A 21483-nucleotide genomic window follows, 5' to 3' on the forward strand; every position below is an offset into this window, starting at 1 on the left:
CGGCGTGGCAACGGCCCTGACGAGCAGACTCAGCACAGGTGCACACAGAAAGTGGAGGGAAAAGGGTTCTCAGTGGATAACAGGATCTGCCAATACATTAGAACTACCCCTTCCAATACTGTAGGGGCCAGAACCTGACACTATGACCCCCCCACTCCATGACCCCCCCCCCACGCACACACACACCCCACTCCTCTCCCTCCCTCCCTCCCTCCTCTGTTGTTGCTTTCACACAGCTGCTAGGCCTGGTAGCCATTACATTACATTCACTACATTAGGGAGGCAGAACACCCCATGACCCCCCCTTCTCTCTCTCCCTCCCTCCCTCCCTCCCTCCTTCCTTCCTCTGTTGGTGCTATCACTTTATTAGGTAAGTGAGTTTCTAGAATTATTTATATGTTAAGTGTTTGTGCCCAACATAGCTGAACTGTTAATAGAAGTTAACTACTAGCTGCCCAATGTTTTAGCCTTAGGCTAGCCTTCCAGCATAGCTCATGTATGTTAGTGAGCTAGCGGAGCTAGCCGCTAGCTAACCGCCGCGGACTCAAACGCGGAGTTAGCCTAGAGCTAACCGCGAGCTAGCCTCGAGTTAACCGCGAGCTAACCGGGATTTAACCGCAGACCCGCGGGACTTAACCGTGAGTTAGCCGCGGGAGTTAGCCGCGAGCTAACGCGGAGGCTAGTGGGGTTAGCCGCCTGCTAATTCGCTGCGTTGCTAGCGGGAGCTTATCACAGTCATCAAACCGGCACTGAAGTTAAAACATAATGTTGAAGTTTTACATTTTAAAGGGAAGATTTTTTTAAATAAAACTGTGTCAAACTGAAAAATATTATTCCACCACATAAAGTAGGAAACGTTTATGGCTTGTAACAACATTAATGACATTTTATATATAATTGGAGTAATTTAATATAATATGATGTTTTTAATTAAATAAATAATGAGCTGTTGAACACTCATAAGAGTTATATTAAGTATGTTACATAACATTATTTGACATGTCTATTTGTCTGCCTATAGTTTTCCTCCAGAACCTGACACTATGACCCCCCCCCCCCCCCCCCCCACTCCAACCCCCCCGCCTCCCCTCTCACTATAGCATTACAGACAGAGACTGACAAAACATTAGGGACTCTCAGACTATTACAATGGGGAGGCAGAGCACTCCATGCCCCCCCCCCTCTCTCCCTCCCTCCCTCCCTCCCTCGCTCTCTCCCTCCCTCCCTCGCTCTCTCCTCTCTATCCCTCCCTCCTCTCCCTCCTCTCTCTCCCTTCCTCCCTCCTGTCTCTCTCTCCTCTCCCTCCCTCCCTCCTCTCTCTCCCTTCCTCCCTCCTCTCTCTCCCCCTCCTCCCCCCTCTCCCTCCTCTCTCTCCCTCCTCTCTCTCCCTCCCTCCTCTAGCTCCCTCCTCTCTCTCCCTCCCTCCTCTCCTTCCTCTCTCTCCCCCCCCTCCAACATGCATGACATCAAACTCACACCCATCCAGTCACTTTGTTGCCGAGTGATGTGATATAGTATGATGATTTACCACGCACACTTGAAACTGGCAGCATCATCGGCACAGTCAAAATTTCTGCAGGAATTTTCTAGTTCACAGATTATTATTGTAAAATGTTTAGCTGTTTACTGTGGTGGTTTGTAAGATATGAACATGCAGTGGTTGTAGTGCCCCTACAGCCCAAATTTCACGAAACTTGGCATGATTGTACCCAGGCGTATTATAATGACGGTCCCTAAGTTTCATAAGGATTGGGTGAATACTTCAAAAGTTATAGGCCTCATAGGCCTGGTTCTAATGGCCTAGAAGTCCATCTGTTCATGTAGTAAGGGACTGCTCACGTATGGTCTTTATTTAGTGAAGTGTCCATCACTATTGCTGTCAGCTTAGTAAGGTCCACACCTCGTTCGTATGGGTCATGCTTTATTTTATATCTTCAAATTCACGTCCCCCTCCTACTGAATATACTTCAGACACACAGACAGCCAGACTCGGTCCTGCAAGGTGCCGTCACTGAACATGTCCAAAAAGCAGACTAGGAAATACAATTACAATTTATTAATATTTTTACCAGGATGGTTTTAGAAATTTAAGTGAACAAACCAAATGAACAGACTTGTGGCCTGTATCACTGTGGCCTAAGGATGACAAAAATACTTTATGCACTTTATGGACCCTTAATAACTACTGGACATATTATGTCCGCTTTTGTTTTTCCATTTGTGGTGCTTCTGATCATTTTGATGTTTTATCCCAGGCCTTTTAGAAATTTCTCCAGTGGAGAGAGGAGTGGTGACTCTGTTTGGGGTGCGAAGCAGTCTCTTCATTGCCATGAATGACAGGGGGAAACTCTATGGCTCGGTAAGAACTGTTTATCATCATGAAATTAGAACTCTAATTTGATGACAAGATACATGAAACTTGCATTAAACATTTTCATTATTTTCCACATGCAAACTCAAACTCTTGTATTGAGTTTGCCATAAGTGTTGCACCATTCCACATGCTCACTCCATGCTCATTACCTGTTCACTGGGGTTTTATATAACTTTAGCCATTAAATTAATGGAAGTGCTGTGAAACTGGCTTATGCCAAGCCAAGAGGTATCTTGCTGAGTAGCCTACTGCAATTTTATAACACGTCATTTTAACTGGTAATGGTGACATACTAGTGTGACTGGATAACAGCCGTGAAGCTTAATTTACAGTCACACATGGTCTTAGACTTAGACTTAGATAAACTTTATTCATCCACAAGGGAAATTGTTTATCTCCAGACCCTACACCATAACCTGACGTACATCTCCATAGAAACCTAACTGCATCACAACGACGCGGATGGCAATGTCTGTGATTACTTGATTGATTATACTGATTACTCCTGTCACTTAACCAGTGAGAAGTAAGACCAGGGCAATTCTTTCCGTTTAGGAGACACAGTTTTATTACTTGCCACACTGTAACTGCACAGTACATTTTAGTCACAGTTAAATATAGATGCTGTTAGAAGCTGTGACATGTCTACTCTTTCTCTCCCACTCCGCACACACATCCTTACTGATGCGCACACACCCACACTGGATGTTATTGGACTGGATGCACTTCACATTATACATAATTCCTATTGATTTTGTTGCTATAAGTGTCTGAACAGGACAAACTGCAAGGGCGAAAGTCATCAAACCTGGTAACTTGGTAAGTCCTAGCATGTCACTTTGCCAAGGTGTCAATACACATGCCTACAGCTAGGTGGCGCTATAATAAGCCAATTGCGTGGCATGTATCATTTCTGAGCAAAGACAATGACAAGCTCTCAAAAGAACTTTAGCACGGTTATTGATTACAAAGATGAATGTTTACAACGTGGCGCAGTATAACTCCAAAGCTCATATTTTGTAAAGTGTATACCCAAACTTAATCAAACTTTAGATCATTGATAATAATATGATTCTGTACAAGCAACGCGGCTTTTGTGACCCTTAGTCTCTAGGTGGCACTTCAAAAGCAACATTTCAATATCTCCAAAACTGCAATAGCTAACTTCATAAAATTTGGGGTACACAGTCTACATATTGTGTAGACGCATCAAGTTGCATGACATTACGTCTACAGGGGGCCAACAGGTGACACAGAAACATTTCATATGACTTTAAGGCTTATAACTTTGGAAGTATTCACCCAATCCTTATGAAACTTGGTGACCGTAAGACAAACTGCAAGGGCAAAAGGCATCAAACTTGGTAACTTGGTAGAAGTCCTAGCATGTCACTTTGCCAAGTTGTCAATACATATTTTCCGGTTTCGAGTGAACGCTAGCACAACTTGCTGCCGCTGCTCGCCGGTAACCTTTTAACTTTTTAACTTTCTAGACTTTCCTGAGTCATTTTATGGTTCTATGACCTAATCGGTGAGTGTAAGTGCCTTCATTTGGAATACTTAAACGATCTGTCGGCACTACCGTTTGTGTGAGCCTTCACTGCTAGCTCACCTGTTCTGCCCCGGTCTGAGCCTCACCTGGCGTTTCTAGCCGTCGATGCTGCCTAAAGCCCACGTTATGCTTCCGCGTTGACACAGCGCGACGGGGCGTACGGACCTATTACGTCCTTGCGGACCCCCGTACGTCCTACGCAAGGGCCAGACGTGCACCTCCCAAAAATCCTCGACGCGCGTCGAGGCGACGCAACAGCAACGCAGCAGCAACGCAGCAGCAACGCAGCGGCATTGGCTGTGATTGGTCCGCTAACTACATCCGCTGGAGACCGCTTTTCCGGTTTCCACTCAAACACCGCCATTTTTAAAAAGTCTTCAGTTTGGTTGGTCTTTGAGAATGGACAACAGTCTCTCTGTCTCGGTGTCCATCGTTCACTGTGACTACGACAAAAGCCGGAAGGTAAATAACTATACGAGGCGAGATACGTCACAAGAGTCTCGGTCGGTCGGTCACAAAAAATCATAGCGCCCTCTACCGGTGTGGCATTGAATTGCATTTCGACACGTAAACCCCACGCAGAACCATCACGGTCTCACGACTGCGTCCAAGCAACTGCGTGGCCATTGCGTGACCATTGCGTGATCACTACGCGGAAGCATAATTCAGGCATTAGTCCTCATCCACAATGCGGGCCGGTAGGACATACACCCTGTTTGTCTGCGCCTGGCTGTTTCTACTACCTGTTCACCAGCTAGTGACGGGCTTGCTTCAGTACTCGGCCACTGACCTGCTACGGCTGCGCTGCCACCTGCCTGGACCTGCGCCAGAAGCTCTCCACCTTCACCCAAACATCGCCTTCCAGCCTCGCCGGAGATATATCCACCGAGGATCCCGCCAGCATTTCCTCCAGTTCAACAGCTATAAAGTCCATCTGGTCCAGCTCTCGTCGCCCTCCACGCTCCACCAGCCGGGCTGTCGACCATAGCGTGCTAGCCCGCCTAGCTGTGACAACACCTCACTCAACTTCGCTCTGCTCAACATCTGCTCACTGACAAGCAAGGGACATCTCATCCAGGACCTTATTGTTGATCGTAAGCTTGACTTTCTCTGTCTAACCGAGACATGGCAACAGCCCAGTGACTTTTCACAGCTGAATGAATCCACTCCTAGTGGGTTTGTTTACACCTGTCAACCTCGTGGCTCTGGCCGGGGAGGAGGTCTCGCGATAATTTACCGCGAGAAGTGGAAAGTCTTGCCGGTGTCTGTGCCTGTCTTCAGCTCGTTTGAATCTGCTGTCTGCGAGCTGTCTGGTCCTACTCCAACCATTATTGCTACTGTTTATCGCCCCCCTAAACCGAACAGTGAATTTTTAAATGACTTTGCTGCTTTTCTCACCCATTTATCCTCTCTCTCTCACCAAACATAATACTTCTGGGAGATTTTAACATCCACATGGACAATATCAATTTGCCTCTCACCAAAGACTTTATTTCCTGTTTAGATAGTTTTGGATGTCAGCAACATACCACTTTTCCCACACACTCCAAAGGACACATCCTGGATTTAATCTGCTGTTCTGGTGTCACCCCTCTTGACCTTACAGCTGATGAACTCCCCATAACTGATCACTTTCTCCTCTCATTTACAGTGAAACTCACCCTCTCCATCTCTAAAAAAACACGCCTTATTTCTTTTCGGAATATAAAGAATATCGACCTTGCCACTCTCACTTCATTCCTCCTGCCTCCCTGACATCCAAAATCTATCCACTCCTGATGCTCTGGTCTCTCATTACAACACTGGTCTCCATAATATTCTTAATTCCCTCGCTCCATTAAAAACCAGATCTGTTTCTTTTTCTGTTTCCGCCCCTTGGTTCACCCCCGACCTTCGTCTCATGAAAGCCAGAGGTCGGCAACTTGAACGTCTCCTTAGAAAAACAGGTCTCACTATTCACAAAGAAATGTACAATAACCACATCTTATGGACTGCATCTAAGGACTGCATTGCCCGCACCAAAACCCACTACTACTCCAGTATAATCACTGCCAATAAATTCAATTCAATTCAATTCAATTTTATTTATATAGCGTCAATAACAATACAAATCGTCTCAAGACGCTTTACAAAAACCCGGCCTGAAACCCCCAGAGCAAGCCTGAAGGCAACGGTGGCAAGGAAAAACTCCCTTTTAACAGGAAGGAGCCTCGAGCAGAACCCAGCTCATATGGAGGGACCCAACTGCCTAAGGCCAGCCGGGTACAGACAGAAGAAAGAGAGAAGAGAACAGCAAGATAAACATACATCTGTCATAGATACACATATCTGACTAAAGTGTACATGTGGAATCTTATGATATAAACTGATGATGTTACATGACAGTTCGAAAATGTAAGAGGAATCATAGGCAGGTTGGAGAATTGTTCATTCAGGTAGGAGTGGATAACTTCAGGATTCCATGAAGACTGGGCAGGCTGATGAGACCACGACAACAGATGTAGTATAGAGCTCTACAGGAAACGCACAACTCCAGGCCAGAGATACTCACAAGAAGAGGGGGAGGGGGGGGGGGGTTTGGAGTTTAACCAACTGATTAGTTTCATCTGATTTCATGGATAAATATAGCTGGGTGTCGTCTGCATAGCAATGAAAGTTTATGCCATGTTTTCTAATAATCTTGCCTAATGGCAACATGTATAACGTGAAGAGTATTGGTCCTAGCACAGAACCCTGAGGAACTCCGTAACTTACTTTTGTATAAGTAGAGGAATCATTATTGACATGAACAAACTGGAATCTGTCAGATAGATAGGATAATAAAGGCAACTCTAAGCCATTGTTCTCCCTACTTAACAATATCACCCGACCTCAAGACTCTCTCCCCCCTCACTTGTACACAACCTCCTTCTGTAACTCCATAATGTCATTTTTCATTGAAAAAATTCAGAATATTCATCAGCACCTTGGCACAATTCCTCACTTTAGTATCCCAGCCGACTCTCACCCATTCACACACTCATTCTCCTCCTTCCAGCTCCCCACTCTCTCAGAAATCACAGAACTTATTCGGAAATCCAAGCCATCCACCTGTCAACTTGACCCCCTCCCCACACAACTTGTTAAAGCCAGCCTCCCCTCCCTTGCCCCTCTCATCTCTGCCATCATCCACTCCTCTCTCACCACTGGAACTGTCCCTACATCCTTCAAAACTGCTGCCATTACCCCAATCTTGAAAAAACCTGGTGCAGACCCCTCTAACTTCAACAATTTCCGTCCTATATCTAATCTACCCTTCATCTCCAAAATCCTTAAAAAACAGTTGCCTCCCAACTCCATTCTCACTTATCCCATAATAACCTGTATGAACAGTTCCAGTCCGGTTTCCGCCCACTCCACAGCACTGAAACAGCACTTATCAAAATTACCAACGACCTCCTTATGGCAGCTGATTCTGGACTCCACACCATCCTCATCCTCCTCGACCTGAGTGCAGCCTTTGATACCATCTGTCATACCACCCTCCTCAACAGGCTGTCTTCCATTGGCATCACCCACACTCCTTTAGACTGGTTCACATCTTACCTCTCTGGCCGCACTCAGTTCATTCAACTTAAGTCCCTTAAATCCATCCCCTCCTCCGTCACTTCAGGTGTGCCCCAGGGCTCTGTCCTGGGGCCCCTACTCTTCATCATCTACCTCCTCCCCCTTGGCAACATCTTCCGCAAATTTAATATTCATTTCCACTGTTATGCAGATGACACCCAGCTCTACCTTTCCAGCAAACCTTCGTCCACTCTCCCACCCACCTCCCTTACTGATTGCATCTCTGAAATAAAAACCTGGTTCACCCAAAACTTCCTTAAACTAAACAGTAACAAAACTGAGGTCCTCCTCATTGGCACCAAATCCACTCTATCCAAAATCGACAGCTTTTCTCTTAGTATTGACAACTCCTCCGTTTCACCCTCCCCCCAGATTAAGAGTCTGGGTGTCATCCTTGACAGCACACTATCCTTTCCATCACACATCAATAACATTACTCGGTCTGCTTACTTCCACCTACGTAACATTAATCGCCTCCACCCCTCCCTTACCCCCCACACTGCCGCCATCCTTGTTCACAGTCTTGTCACTTCCCGTCTGGATTATTGCAACTCTCTCATCTTTGGCCTTCCACACAAATCCCTCCATAAACTTCAACTAGTCCAGAATTCAGCTGCCCGCATCATAACTCGAACCCCCTCCATTCACCACATCACTCCTGTCCTTCAAGAGCTTCATTGGCTCCCAGTTCAATTCCGCATCCAATTTAAAGTCCTCCTGTTTACCTTCAAGGCCATTCACAACCTCACCCCCCCATATTTGTCTGATCTCCTCCATGTTCCCACTCCCTCCCGCTCTCTACGATCCTCTTTCTCCATACATCTGTCTGTCCCTACTGCCCGTCTTACCACCATGGGGAGCAGAGCATTCAGCCGCTCTGCTCCCCGTCTCTGGAATTCACTACCAGCCCAACTCAGAAATACTGATTCATTTCCCCATTTCAAATCACAACTCAAAACATATCTGTTTAAAACTGCCTATTCCACCTGATGACAATTGCTCTGCCTTTTTTTTTTTGTTGTTTTTATATATATATATATATATATTTTATTCTTCTGCTGTTTCTTCTTATGAATGTATGTACGGTGTCCTTGAGTGCCAAGAAAGGCGCCTTTAAATAAAATGCATTATTATTATTATAATACACATGCCTACAGCTCGGTGGCACTATAATAAGCCAATTTACGTTTTGGCTCATATCTCAAGAACCATGTGCCCTAGAAACAAAATTCTTTCTCCCGCTGATTGCTTATACAGCCCTGGTTCTAATGGACTAGCCCACGTCCATTTCTGCCTGACACTTTTTTCTACTATTTGGAAAAAATTGCACCTCAAAGCAAAATCAAGTCCTCCTAGCCCGTTCATCCAATTCTCACCAAACTTGGCATGTATCATTTATGGGCAAAGATAATGAAAAGTTAACAAAAGAACTTTAGCAGGGTTATTGATTACAAAGTTATTGACTAATTAATTTTTTTGGCATGGCACACTATAACTCCAAAGCTAATATTTTGGAAGGATGGCCTAAAAGTCGTACCCACCTTCTGCTGTCCTTCAGCCTTCAGTTTAGTTTACCGCCAAAGGCAGTTGATGAAAGGCCTAAATAGGTACTGCTGGAAGTGTAATGTGGACTGGCACAGTGGTTAACTTGAGTTTGTCAAAAGCTGCCATGTGTAGTAAGAGTATGATGCAAATCCAATAAATCTTGTCACCTTCTGCAGTGATGTTGGTGTGGGCCACTTCACAGTGTGTCCCGGATAGGTTACTTGGTGGCAGAAGAGACAGCATTTTCCGGGTTTAACTTGAGGTTGCAGGCCAGCCAAGACACAATCCATCCGCCACTGGAATGTTGCCAGAGGTGTGGCCTTGTACCACATACTCCTCTCCAGCATCCAATGTAACAGTACGGACCACTCTCACAGCCTGTGTCTTTGATTTGCTCTGTGGTTTGAAATATGGCATCTCTCTTCCAATCAAAAGAATTCTCTGATTATCACAGTTGAGGCATGCTTTAGCTTGTGTCAGGAACTGGTGGACGAGGAGAGCTTCATAACTAGCTGTATCAGTGAAGAAGAAATGCACGCTCACCTGCTGATTGTTGAGGGATGTGAGCTTCTCCAAGCACAGGCCCCTCACCAGTCCTTACAGTTGAGGGGAGAAGAGGGGGGCAGGTGTCTGGATGGATAGTGTTGTAGTAATACAAGGGCAGCACTCCTCCTCAAAACCCCTCCTCAAAACTCCTCCTCCAACTGGCCAAAACTGCACACACTTATTGTCCATGCACCAACATACAGATGTTCATCTCCTGCCCCTGAGACCTGAAGGGGACATGTCTTGAGTTGTCTAGCTAAAGGTCTGTGCTAGCTGCGGAGCTGTGTGTAGCCTGTGTTGTTTTGTTTTTCTTCTTATCTTGTCTGTGTGTGTCTACACTGGTGTGAGCGCCTGCACTAGTGTGTGCCTCTGCTGACCTGTATGCCTGTTCTCTGTCTCTTTTTAGTTGAATCATTGCAGCAGCATGCAAAATCAAATCATCATCGTTCTTTACGACACGTTGTGGGAGCTCTGTGGAGACCCCCAGTTTCGTGCAATTAACAACAGCATGTTCCAGTTCAGTCATTCCACATTCACACAACATTTTCTGAAAATCTGGAGGAGAAACTGGTTGTTTAGACTGTCTTTTCACCCATCCATAGAACATTGCTTTCGCACACACTTTCACATCATCAGCATGTTTTTGTTTTATTCGTGTCATTTCAGCCGCTCTTGTTTATAAACTCACTTCCAGTCCAGGCATCAGAGACACATTCACACGATCAGCTGCTTCCTCAATCACAACTCTGTTCATCTGAAAATTTCTCTTCCTTACCCACATCTGTTCCATTTCTCTGGTTTGCCACACTCATCCACACCTGTACACATTTATTCATTCATTCATTCATCTTCTATACCCGCTTATTCCTGTTAAGGGTCACGGGGGTCTGCTGGAGCCTACCCCAGCTGTCACCTCTCGCTGTCATCGGGCGAGAGGCAGGGGTACACCCTGGACAGGTCGCCAGTCCATCGCAGCACACCTGTGCACATTCTTTCATAGATGGATAACTCCACACGTCATTACCCACGGCGAGGTCCATGTTTGTTTTAGCCACTCTCAGTTTATCTGTTTCAAATGACCCAACCATAGGCCATTCTCCGTGTGTCCAATCTTGCATAAGAGTGGTGAATGGATAGAAATATTTCCAACCTTTTAGACGACCAACTACGCCAGCTGGTGTTCTTGAGGAGATGTTGTGGTTGCAAACCGCCTGCACCGTGTATCTCTGCATCAGGTCGTTTAGAGTGTGGTGTGTCGTTTTGTTTATTTGATGTGTGTGTCAATTTTGTGTGTGAATTTGTTTCACCCCCTGTTTTGGACTGATGAGCACCCATTGTATAAATTCAAACAAACAGGACACTCAATAAACATACAAAAACAACTTAAGCAGCACACAGGTTTTCTGGTCTTACATAAATTTTCAATGCTGTACGTGTGAAGGTAGACGTTTAGTCCCAGTGTATACACATTTAGTTTTGTTCCCGACGGACACAGATGGGTGGTCCCCGATCTTGATCTCTGGTGAAGCAAATCTTTTTCAATCCACCCCGAAATCCCTTTCCTGTGACCAGAGGTCTCAGGTGGGTCCTTCTGTGACGGGCACAGGCTTTCACCGCACCCAGAACGGTTTCCCGATGGACACAGAGGGGTGATCCCCCATTTTGATCTCTGGTGAAGCAGATCTTATTCAATCCCACAAAATCTCTTTCCTATGACCAGAGATCGCAGGTGGGCCCCTCCGTGCCAGGCACGGGCTTTCACAGCACCCAGAAAAGTGATAAGCTCACCCAGCTCTTCCTCACAACCATACAAGCACTTTGTAAAAATTGATAATTCACTCTAGGCGGTGGCCTAAGAGAAAAGCTTGTGAATAATGTGTCCTGAACTAAGACTAAAAAACAAGTGTCAGAATAGCTGCTGAAACTAGCTGGGATTCAACTGGCTAGCTAGGCTAGTTCACACACTGGTCAACTGCTAACATTACTGATTATCAGCTGCCTGGACACAATATTCCAGCAACAAAAATCAAATGATGAGATGACTTACAATTGGTGTATCAGTCGTTCTTTCCATTTTCAAATGGCAATCAAAAATCAAAAAATTAAAAAGTGACTGGTTATTTGTTTTTTAATCTTACACAAAACGAAAAAAATATTTCAATTTTAGGCTCAGATCAAAAATACGAAATGGAAAAATGGCACACAGGACTGATTTTAATATTTACAGTACAGTACAGACAATCAGAACATACATAGCAGACAAGTGGGACGATACAAAAATAATAAAACAATATACTGTATTAAAATAAAATAAATAACACATGTAATCAGAAATATAAATTACTAAAAAACTAAATCAGGCACTTATCTTGGGGTAAGTGAAAATTAATTTTCTAAGCAAATCAATGTGTGCTCACTTTTCTTGTTTGTCATTAATTTTAAGGTGTCTATATAAACATTACATTCTTTTATAAAGACATTAAAGTTAGGGAGGGATTTAGAGAACTTCATTTTGTGGATGTGAAATTTACTGATCAGAATCATGAGATTTACTATGAAACACACAGATTTATCATTACACAAAAATTTTGAAATAATATCTTTGGGTCTTATCATTATGTATTGTTTAGTTTTATCGTAGATAAAATTCTCCATGTCCGTCCAAAATACATGATGATGGGCAAATACAGAATAAATGCAAAATTGTTTCTGGCTCATCTCCACAGAAAGTACACATTTCGTCCACATCGGCAAACCTAGAAATTGATTTGTTACAAGGGTAAATATTATGCAAAATTTTAAAATGAATCTCTCTCATCTTATTTGAAAGACACAACTAAAAGGGACACAACCAGGTCTTGCGCCAAGTTATATCAGCCAACTGCGAGTCCCAAATTAACTTTCCTCCGGGTGAAATGTTATTACGACTCTGTAATACTTTCCTTAGATGTTTGTTTGTACATTTTCTATCCATTATGTCAATCCCGTCAATCTTAAGAGAAAGTGCCTGAATATTGATATTTTAATAACTTAAGTGACATTTTATCAACTCAACCATACCAGTGGGAATTGCCTTTATAATAGAAACAAACTCTCTGTATTTGACTGGAAAGGTTTTAGCTTTCATAAAGTCTTCATAACTGTACAGACCACCTTTATCGTCAAATAAGGCTGTCACAAATATTATGTCCCTCTCAATCCAGCTCTCTTTGTATATACTTTTGTTTTTAATAGTAATAAGACCATTGTTCCAAAGCAGTTCCTTGTGTGGAGAAAAGTTGTGAACATAAAATAATTTCCAAGAGAGTAAAGCCTGCTGAACCTTGAGAGTTTCAGGGGTAATTTAGAAACTGTGATGTTGCATCTCAATAAAAAACTTAAACCTCCTACTTTTTTAAATATATTGTGTGGAATAAAATTCCATAGTGACTCTGGTTGTTCCAAACATTTTTTAAGCCATTTAACTTTAAAGGCAGAATTTAAATGAAAAAAATTCAAAATCTCCAAACCTCCTTCTGCTCTCTCTAAACTGAGGATTTCTTTCTTGAGATGGTGGTGTCTATTTTTCCAAACAAAGTTGACAAATAATCTATTAATTTCTTTACAAAGTGCATCATTAAGAAAGAGTGACAGAGCAGGATAAACAAACCTCGATACACCTTCAACTTTTGATAGCAACACTCTTCCAAAAATGGAGAGGTCTCTCTGCAGCCACATATTAAGAATTGACTTAGTTTGTTTAATTTTTGGGTGAAAATTAAGTTGCTGTCTAAGCCCAATATCTTTTGTAATGTGAATTCCCAGACATTTAACTGTTTGCTTAACATGAATATTAAGTATAAGCTGTTCATCAGTCTCATATAAACACACAATTTCACTATTATTAATATTAAGTTTAAGACCAGAGGCTTCTGAAAATTCCCAAGTTACTTGCAGTGCAGTTTGTATCTGCGATTTGTCCTTGAGAAATAAAACTGTCATCAGCCAGCTGTGAAATCTTTATTTCTCGATTAAAGATTGTTAAACCTTGAATATTTGGGCTGCACGAGATAGACAAAAATAGAAGCTCGGCAACAACCAAAAACAAAAAACAGGAGATAGGACAACCTTGGCGTACACCTCTAGAAACGGGAAACCTTTTGGACATTCTGGGACAGGGGCGATTCTAGACCTAGAGCTTTGCTGGGGCACAGGCCCCCAACTCCCAATACATTAAAAAAAAAATAAATTAAATGTGTGCGCAATATGAAATAAATGGCTAGCCTACGGGTACAAGCTTCAAAATCATTATTGTCACTGTCATACTGTAGGCCAGGGATTCCCAAAGTGTGGTGCGCGCACCCCTGGGGGTGCGTGAACTGCCTCTAGGGGGTGCGCAAGATGAAAAATGCAATGGCGGAGAAGAAGTTATCTTCTTCTACGCACCATATATGCGCAACTAACAGAGCCAGCTGCGCTGCACTTGAAAATCGTCAGATGGATCCTCATTTTTATATCTGTTCCTGAGCCTATGCTCTTTGTTATTTATGTTGTGGGTCTTGTGTAACTTTATTACAATTTAGTTAAAATTACTGGCGTTCTAATTCTGAGCGGCTAACGGCCGGTGATGCTAAAAACAACTAGCGACATACATTAAACAGTAAAGTAAGTAAAGTTGTAACAATTAAATTCACATGGAAATAGCGACACAGGGGTGAAACCAAACGACAATGATGGGCAGTTTATCCGGAACTCACCTGTAAGACAGGTGGAAAGAAATAGCGCTCAGACACGTAGACGTCACGTCCCGAAGTTGTTTCTGAAGTGAGTGCGGGACCCCAATCACAGCCAAAGTCGCGTGAATAAATTACCATATTAAGTAGCCATGTGTTCATTGTGTATGGAGTGAATAAAGCAGCAATGAGTTGCCACATTAGGTACATACCGGTATGTGTAAATTCTGTAAATTATGCCATGTAGACATAAAACCCTAAAGTGATTTTTTTTTTACTAGTGAAATTTATACTGGGGCACTACAGACCAATACTGGGGCACGTGCCCCAGTGAAATCTGTCTGATGACGCCACTGTTCTGGGATACAGAATGACCAAACTATTTCTTTATAAAACATGACAATGTTATTAATACATTTTTCACCAAAACCAAGAATTTGTAGGGTTTGTATAATGAAGGCGTGTTCAATTGAATCGAATGCCTTGTAAAAGTCGAGGAAGACCATTAATGCTCTGGAATTTATATAATCAGAATAGTCAATTAGATCCATTATTAATCTGATATTAGAGCTAATATGACGTTTTGCCATAAAGCCATTTTGGTTTTCACTTATTATCTCTTCTAAATTCTTTTTTAGTCGCTTAGCATAAACTTGTGCTAAAATTTTATAATCTATATTTAAAAGTGAAACAGGTCTCCAGTTTTCTATTATTAAAGGATTTTTTCCTGGCTTAGGAATCAAGGTTATCAAACCTTGCTTCATGGTTGCTGTCATTTCTTGTTTGTTTATGCATTCATTATACATTAATAAAAGATGATCTTTGATTAAATCCCAAAAACTAAGATAAAATTCTACTGTAATACCATCGCTTCCAGGTGATTTCCTCAGTTTCATTGAGTGTATAGCATCAGTGATTTCTGAACATAAAAGCCCAGCGTCACATTCCTCTTTAAAGTTTTCTGAAATCAAGGGTGTAAAGTTTGGTATGTGTTTCATAAATGTGTCACACTTTACTTGATCAAATTCAGATGTATACAGTTTGTTGTAAAACAAGGTAATGTAATTAGTGACTCGAGGCTACGCACGAGACACTATTGTTCTTCTGCGTGTTTCTTCTATATTATTATTCATCTTCCGTACCTTTTTTCGATTTCAAACTCGCCCCGCAATTTTGGGGTGACACCGACAAAAATTACATCAAAACGTGCGCCTTTATCGGGATCGGTGTGCTATTACTTTTATAAGGAATCCACGAATTTTTCGCGAATTTATTCAAATGGGAAACTGCGAAAAAATGGAAAAGAAAGGAAAAACTGACACTTTTGAGGGGCGTTTTCAAAAGTTAACTCCTCCCGCAAAATTTCACCTAGAGACTTCATTTAAACTTTAAAATGTAGGTAAATTTGTCCTCTATAAAAATACCATTCAGATTTTTGATATCTTTTATACTTTTCGATCAATCACTCGTCAATCATCGTGATCAATCATGTGAAATTTATGAGTTTATAATGGGTGTGTATTGCGTGGAATGTTCGGCCTAGAGTGGGGGACCTCACAGGCTAGAGTGAGAGAGGCTGTCTGAAATTCACTGAAATTTTTCTCTTTCCACACTGCTCCTGGGCACATCTTACATCGTAGACATTAGATTTTTTCCACTTTTGTAGAGGAACTTGTCCTGATTCATACAATGTGCTCGCCTAAGACGAGACATTTTCTGAATTTGAATGGCGTGCCCCAGAGTGAGGAGTGTCCCGCTCCAACTGCCCATTAACTCCCATTCAAAATTTGAAGCTGATTTTCGAGGAAAGCTGAATCCACCCTCTTCTTATACTCGCCACAGTTTCCACAATATTTACTCCAGAGACACCAAAATTACATCAGTGTGTTCGGGAGCTTCTCCTGCCAATCACTGTCTGTTTTTTCTTCTGATGTGAGCTTTGGTTTTGCCTCAGTGAGCCCAAATGCGAGGACTGTCAGAGGGCAAAAAATCAAAATTTCTTCCTTCTCCTCTCCTGTGTCTGTGAGTAGTCATGGCAACCAGCAAAGTCACCATGGCAGCAGCAAAGGCCTCAGGCCAGGGCCACAGCTGCAGCCATTTTTGTAGTCCTTGGCAGTTAATTTCAGTTTATTTAAGTAAATGACAAAGAAAGAGACAGAGAGAGGGTAAAAGACAGACAGGCAGTAACAGAGAGGTAAAGCAAGACATTTTTTGAGGTGACTGTCACTCTGCTTGCTCTGTGTGTACATCTGAGCTGAATGTTTTCTATTGTGTGTGTGCGTGACTGTAGTAATCTCTAGCCTTAGCCTAGTTTAGTGCGTCAGCGCCACGCGTTAGCATGGCAAATGGTAATGCCAGCATTAGTAATGGTAATGCTAATATATTTTTCCTTTTCTTTTTTTAATAACCCCGGCAGCAGCCCTCGAGTCACTCTCAAAATTTCCTGCGGGAATTTTCTAGTTTCTCTTTCTATTCCTTTTCTCTAGTGCAAAAAAGTAACTGGAATTTTTCTCTCCTTCTTCTAACCACTTGGCTCGAGATCTGATGAAAGCACCTTTAGCTAAATTCACATACATTCTATCAAGCTCTTCACTGAGACTTTTTAATATTATTAATTCATCTTCAGATAAGTCTTGCTTGGAACTTAGGGGTTGCAACTGATTTAATAGGGCATTCATTTTTTCAGTTTTTTGTTTTTTTTATTTCTTTGCTGCGTTTAATTGCAACTTCTCTAATTTTAAATTTAAAGAATTCCCATTTTTGAACTGAATTAATTTCTATTAAATATATCTTTAGCAAGTGAATTTACACCCTCTTTAAATTTTTTATCATCTAATATATAATCCACCGGCCTTCATTTGAAACAACGGACTCCAGAATATCACCATTAAATCTGTTTAGTAATATTGCAACCCCAGCTGAATAATTTGAGCCATGAGAAAAAAAATATAATGCATCCCCCCATTGTGCTTTCCAGAATTTTTCATCAACACCTGAATGAGTTTCTTGTAAGAAAACGATATCAGTATTGTAACTTCTGCAAAATAAAAATACTGCCTTTCTTTTCGTGTTATCGCGTAAGCCCCTTACATTAATAGAACATAAATTCAGTGCCTTAAAACTAAAACATTCCATATTTAACAAAAAGATACCTGATGTCTGAAAAACAAATGAACTTTACACTATATCAGAGAACAAACAATGAAGTAGATACTTACAAACCTCGAACCTCAACTATAAGTACCGTTTCTCTTAACTGTGGATTTTAAACCAATTAACATTAACTGTTAGGCCTGTTTTGTACCGCATTGTCACATTTGACAAGAGCTTTGGGACTGAATAACTTTAACGAGTCACTTTTTTCCCTTCGATGTAAGCATCGGGACAACGGAAACCAGCACGTTTCCCTTGCTTTCTGGCTGCTTCCACAGCCGGCTTCTTTCCATCCTGTCAGCGTATGTTAAATCCTCTTTGAGCATCAGCTTCTTCTCTTTCAAGATCTGATTTTCACGGGAGCCTTTCCAGATTTTATTTCTGAAAATTTTCTTCGTGAATTGGATGATGATGGGGCGATTTGTGTTACCACGGGGCGCTCCTACCCTGTGCACCGCGTCGACAAGAAAGCCGATTTTCTCCTTTTCCTCTGGTGCGAGCGCTGCAAAAAGCTCCATGACATTGACCCTGATGTTTTCTGCAGGTGTCTCCTTCATCCCGTACAGCCAAGGCTGGATTAAGAATTCAGAGGCCCCTGGGCCAGACTCTTATAGGCCCTCACACGCACGCCCGCAACCACACACACTCGCACACCCACACACACACACACACACAGTATATAAAACTCTCATCACTTTCTGTCCTTTTGGCAAACAGCAATACCTTAAGTCATTATTAAAGTGGCGACTTTTACCTCCAATAGTTCTATCCAATAAGTCCTCAGATGAGGAAAAAATATTGCTGAGAAGGCGGAAAGTAGTTGTTCACAGTATTTGTATTTATTCAGTACATCTGTCTTGCAAAGTGCAGTGCCACAAAGCAGAACATTTATGACCTTAAATGTGCAAATTAAAGTTACATAAAAATAAATAAATAAATGCAAAAAGTATACATTCCAGTTCTTAATAAGCATATAGAACTTTATTTTATGTAAACAACAAAAGACGGTAAGAAGAAAAAACACCATGTAACGGGTGAATATTGAACTGAAAAGTCCACAGTGTATTCCACTGTATTCCACAGTGATTCAGTCATTTGGGGGCATGTCTGCAGTGTATTTGCGTTTATGTATGTGTATGTGCAGCTGCAGTCCACCTCTATTTTAACTGATTTGAAATGGTTTGACCACTCGGCATTGAATGAGGTTTGTCTTTTCGACATGCTAACATTCAGTTAACGAGATGAGTGACACAGCCAGCACATGGGAACAGGGGGCTGCTTGTTTACATTTTCAACCAATGAGAAATCAGACAATTGAGTGACACCGCTTTTAACCAATCATTTTTAACCATTTTTTTTTTTTTAACCGCAAGTCTTAAGCCACGTCCACACGTATGAAAACGATCTTTTCCCTCTCCGTTTTCAATGGCATCGTTTCAAGAATATGTAAATCTGTCAGATATGATTACCTTACATGATTTTTTCTCATTGTTTAAAAAACAAACAAAAAAAAAAAAAACTTATATCATGGGCTGAGCCCTCAAAAGGCTCTCTGAATCTAAGCCTGTGCACAGCTGTGTCCATGCAATGTGAAAATCCATACTTTGTTGTAGGAGTATAATAAAGATATTGTTGGAAAGGTCTCAACGTGGGGAATAACATATCTTAGTTTAGGGGTTGTAACTGACTTCTTCTTTGAACTATTGACCTTTGAACCCTGACGTCTGAGAATTTTTGAAGGCTTGTAATTCTGCGTCAAAAGGGGCTATAGACATGGGACAAAGTGCTGTAGAAAGCTTATGAACTCTACCTTTTGTGCCTGTGTGACTATACCTAGTGGATATAGACAGCAAGTGGGAGCGCTGTCCAAAATGGTATCTTTTCACCCACTTGACAATTATATGCTTAAATTCTGGTCACAGAAATGTGTTTCCCACACCCTTAAACCCCCGGCTATGTATTCATTTTATTATTTATAACCTCCTATTCAAGGAAATCACTAATCGTGGAAGAAACTACAAATCCCTTGAGCTGCGACATGTAGCTTGATACCAAGTCACGTGATATTTGTAGTTTTTTCAGTTTTCAAACATATATGTTAAAATAGGGTTGTAAAAAGATATACTGATTACATCGAATATCTAGTATTGCCGAACTAGCGATGACATTGCTTTAAGTCGATATATGTTAAGAAAAAGTAAAGAGAGTTTATTTAGGATGTGTTTAGAACTGCGCAATATAGATTTACGCCAAACAGCAATGCATTTTAGTTCTCCCGCTTCAGTAGGCTTACAGTAGGCAGGATTTGGATTGGTTTATCTGCTGAACACACGAAATATTTACTACAGCCGAACTTGTAATGGCAGTGATTATAGTTGCTTTAAGTTAAGAAATGACACACAACACTGCATTTTAGTCGTTTATTTGAAAATATTATGAAGCTTTGCTGTAGCTTGGTTGAGCGGCAGAAACCGAACGCAGCCAATCCACGGCGTTCGGTTATAGACAGGAATCGAATGAGTCCAACTACGTCACTAGGCTTTCTGCCGACCTCATAAGATTCTTTTAATAATACAGTTCAAAATGCACCAGGTTTAACGAATGCATTGAGTAACACGGCATTAACACGCCAAGAGGAACCGGCCCAGCGAGCTGAATGACTTCAGACCGGTGGCACTCACATCACATCTGATGAAGACGATGGAGCGGCTCTTCCTCCAGCTCCTCAGACCTCAGGTGTAGCACGCTGAGGACCCTCTACAGTTTGCCTACCGGGCAGAGGTTGGTGTAGAGGATGCCATCCTCTACCTCTTACACAGAGCCCACTCGCATCTGGACAAGGGAAAAGGCACTGTCAGGATTACCTTCCTGGACTTTTCGAGTGCCTTCAACACGATCCAGCCCCTTGTACTCCAGGAAAAACTCTCCAGAATGCGAGTGGACCCCTGCCTGGTTGCTTGGATTTCCAGCTACCTCACCGATAGACCACAGTACGTCAGGCTGAAGGACATCACGTCTGACACTGTGGTCAGCAGCACTGGAGCTCCACAGGGGACTGTACTTTCCCCTATCCTCTTCACCCTGTACACCGCAGACTTCTGCTACATCTCAGACACGTGTCACATCCAGAAGTTTGCAGATGACACGGCCATTGTGGGGTGTATCAGTGGCGACGAAGAGGAGGAGTACAGGAGCCTGGTGAGGGATTTTGTTGTCTGGAGCCACACAAACAATCTACAGCTCAACACCTCAAAGACTAAGGAACTGGTCATTGACTTTGGGAGGGACAGACCCAACCCCAGACCAGTTCTGATAGGAGCAGAGGAGGTGGAGGTCGTGCAGGCCTACAAATATCTTGGGCTGTGGCTGGACAACAAACTGGACTGGACGAGCAACACGGGGCAGCTGTACAAGAAGACCCAGAGCAGGATGTACTTCTTGAGGAGGTTAAGATCCTTCAACATCTGCAAGAAGCTCCTGGGGATCTTCTACCAGTCTGTGGTCGCCAGCGTCCTGTCCTACGCTGTGGTGTGCTGGGGTGGGAGCACCTCCAAGGCAGACCTCTCCAGGTTGGAGAAACTAATCAGGCGGGCTGGCTCTGTGGTTGGCACGAGGCTGGACCCTCTGGCTAATGTAGCAGAGAGCAGGACACTTAAAAAACTAACAAGTATCCTGGACAATGCCAGTCACCCTCTGCACACGACCATCAGTAGCCAGAGAAGCACCTTCAGCGAGAGGCTGCTCCTCCCAAGGTGCAGGACAAATAGACTGAGGAACTCTTTTGTCCCCCGTGCCATCAGACTGTACAACCACCACTCACTTGGGGGGAGGAGGACAAAAAGGAAAGGGCCTGAATGACTTTTTTAACTAATCTGCAATAGTAAAGTGCAATAACAGTGTATGTACAGTCATGTACAGTCACAATATTTATTTCTCTATTTATGCAACAACCATGCATGTACAGTCAATATTTATTTTTGTATTACTATTTTTAT

The 21483-nt window shown here is 42.6% G+C and overlaps 1 protein-coding gene across 1 annotated transcript in view; it reads left to right on the forward strand.

Annotated features, from left to right (window-relative positions):
* LOC311491404 (fibroblast growth factor 4-like) overlaps positions 1-21483 on the forward strand; it is a gene marked incomplete at its 3' end in the record, with an annotated part of 257221 nt that overhangs the window by 201806 nt on the left and 33932 nt on the right. The window contains exon 2 of the mRNA XM_084549308.1: positions 2256-2359. Within this exon, the coding sequence (XP_084405434.1) occupies positions 2256-2359 (104 nt within the window). The remainder of the gene's footprint in view (positions 1-2255; positions 2360-21483) is intronic.

Source organism: Chelon labrosus (assembly GCF_963514085.1).
Source record: "Chelon labrosus genome assembly, chromosome: 8".
NCBI classification, from domain to species: domain Eukaryota; kingdom Metazoa; phylum Chordata; class Actinopteri; order Mugiliformes; family Mugilidae; genus Chelon; species Chelon labrosus.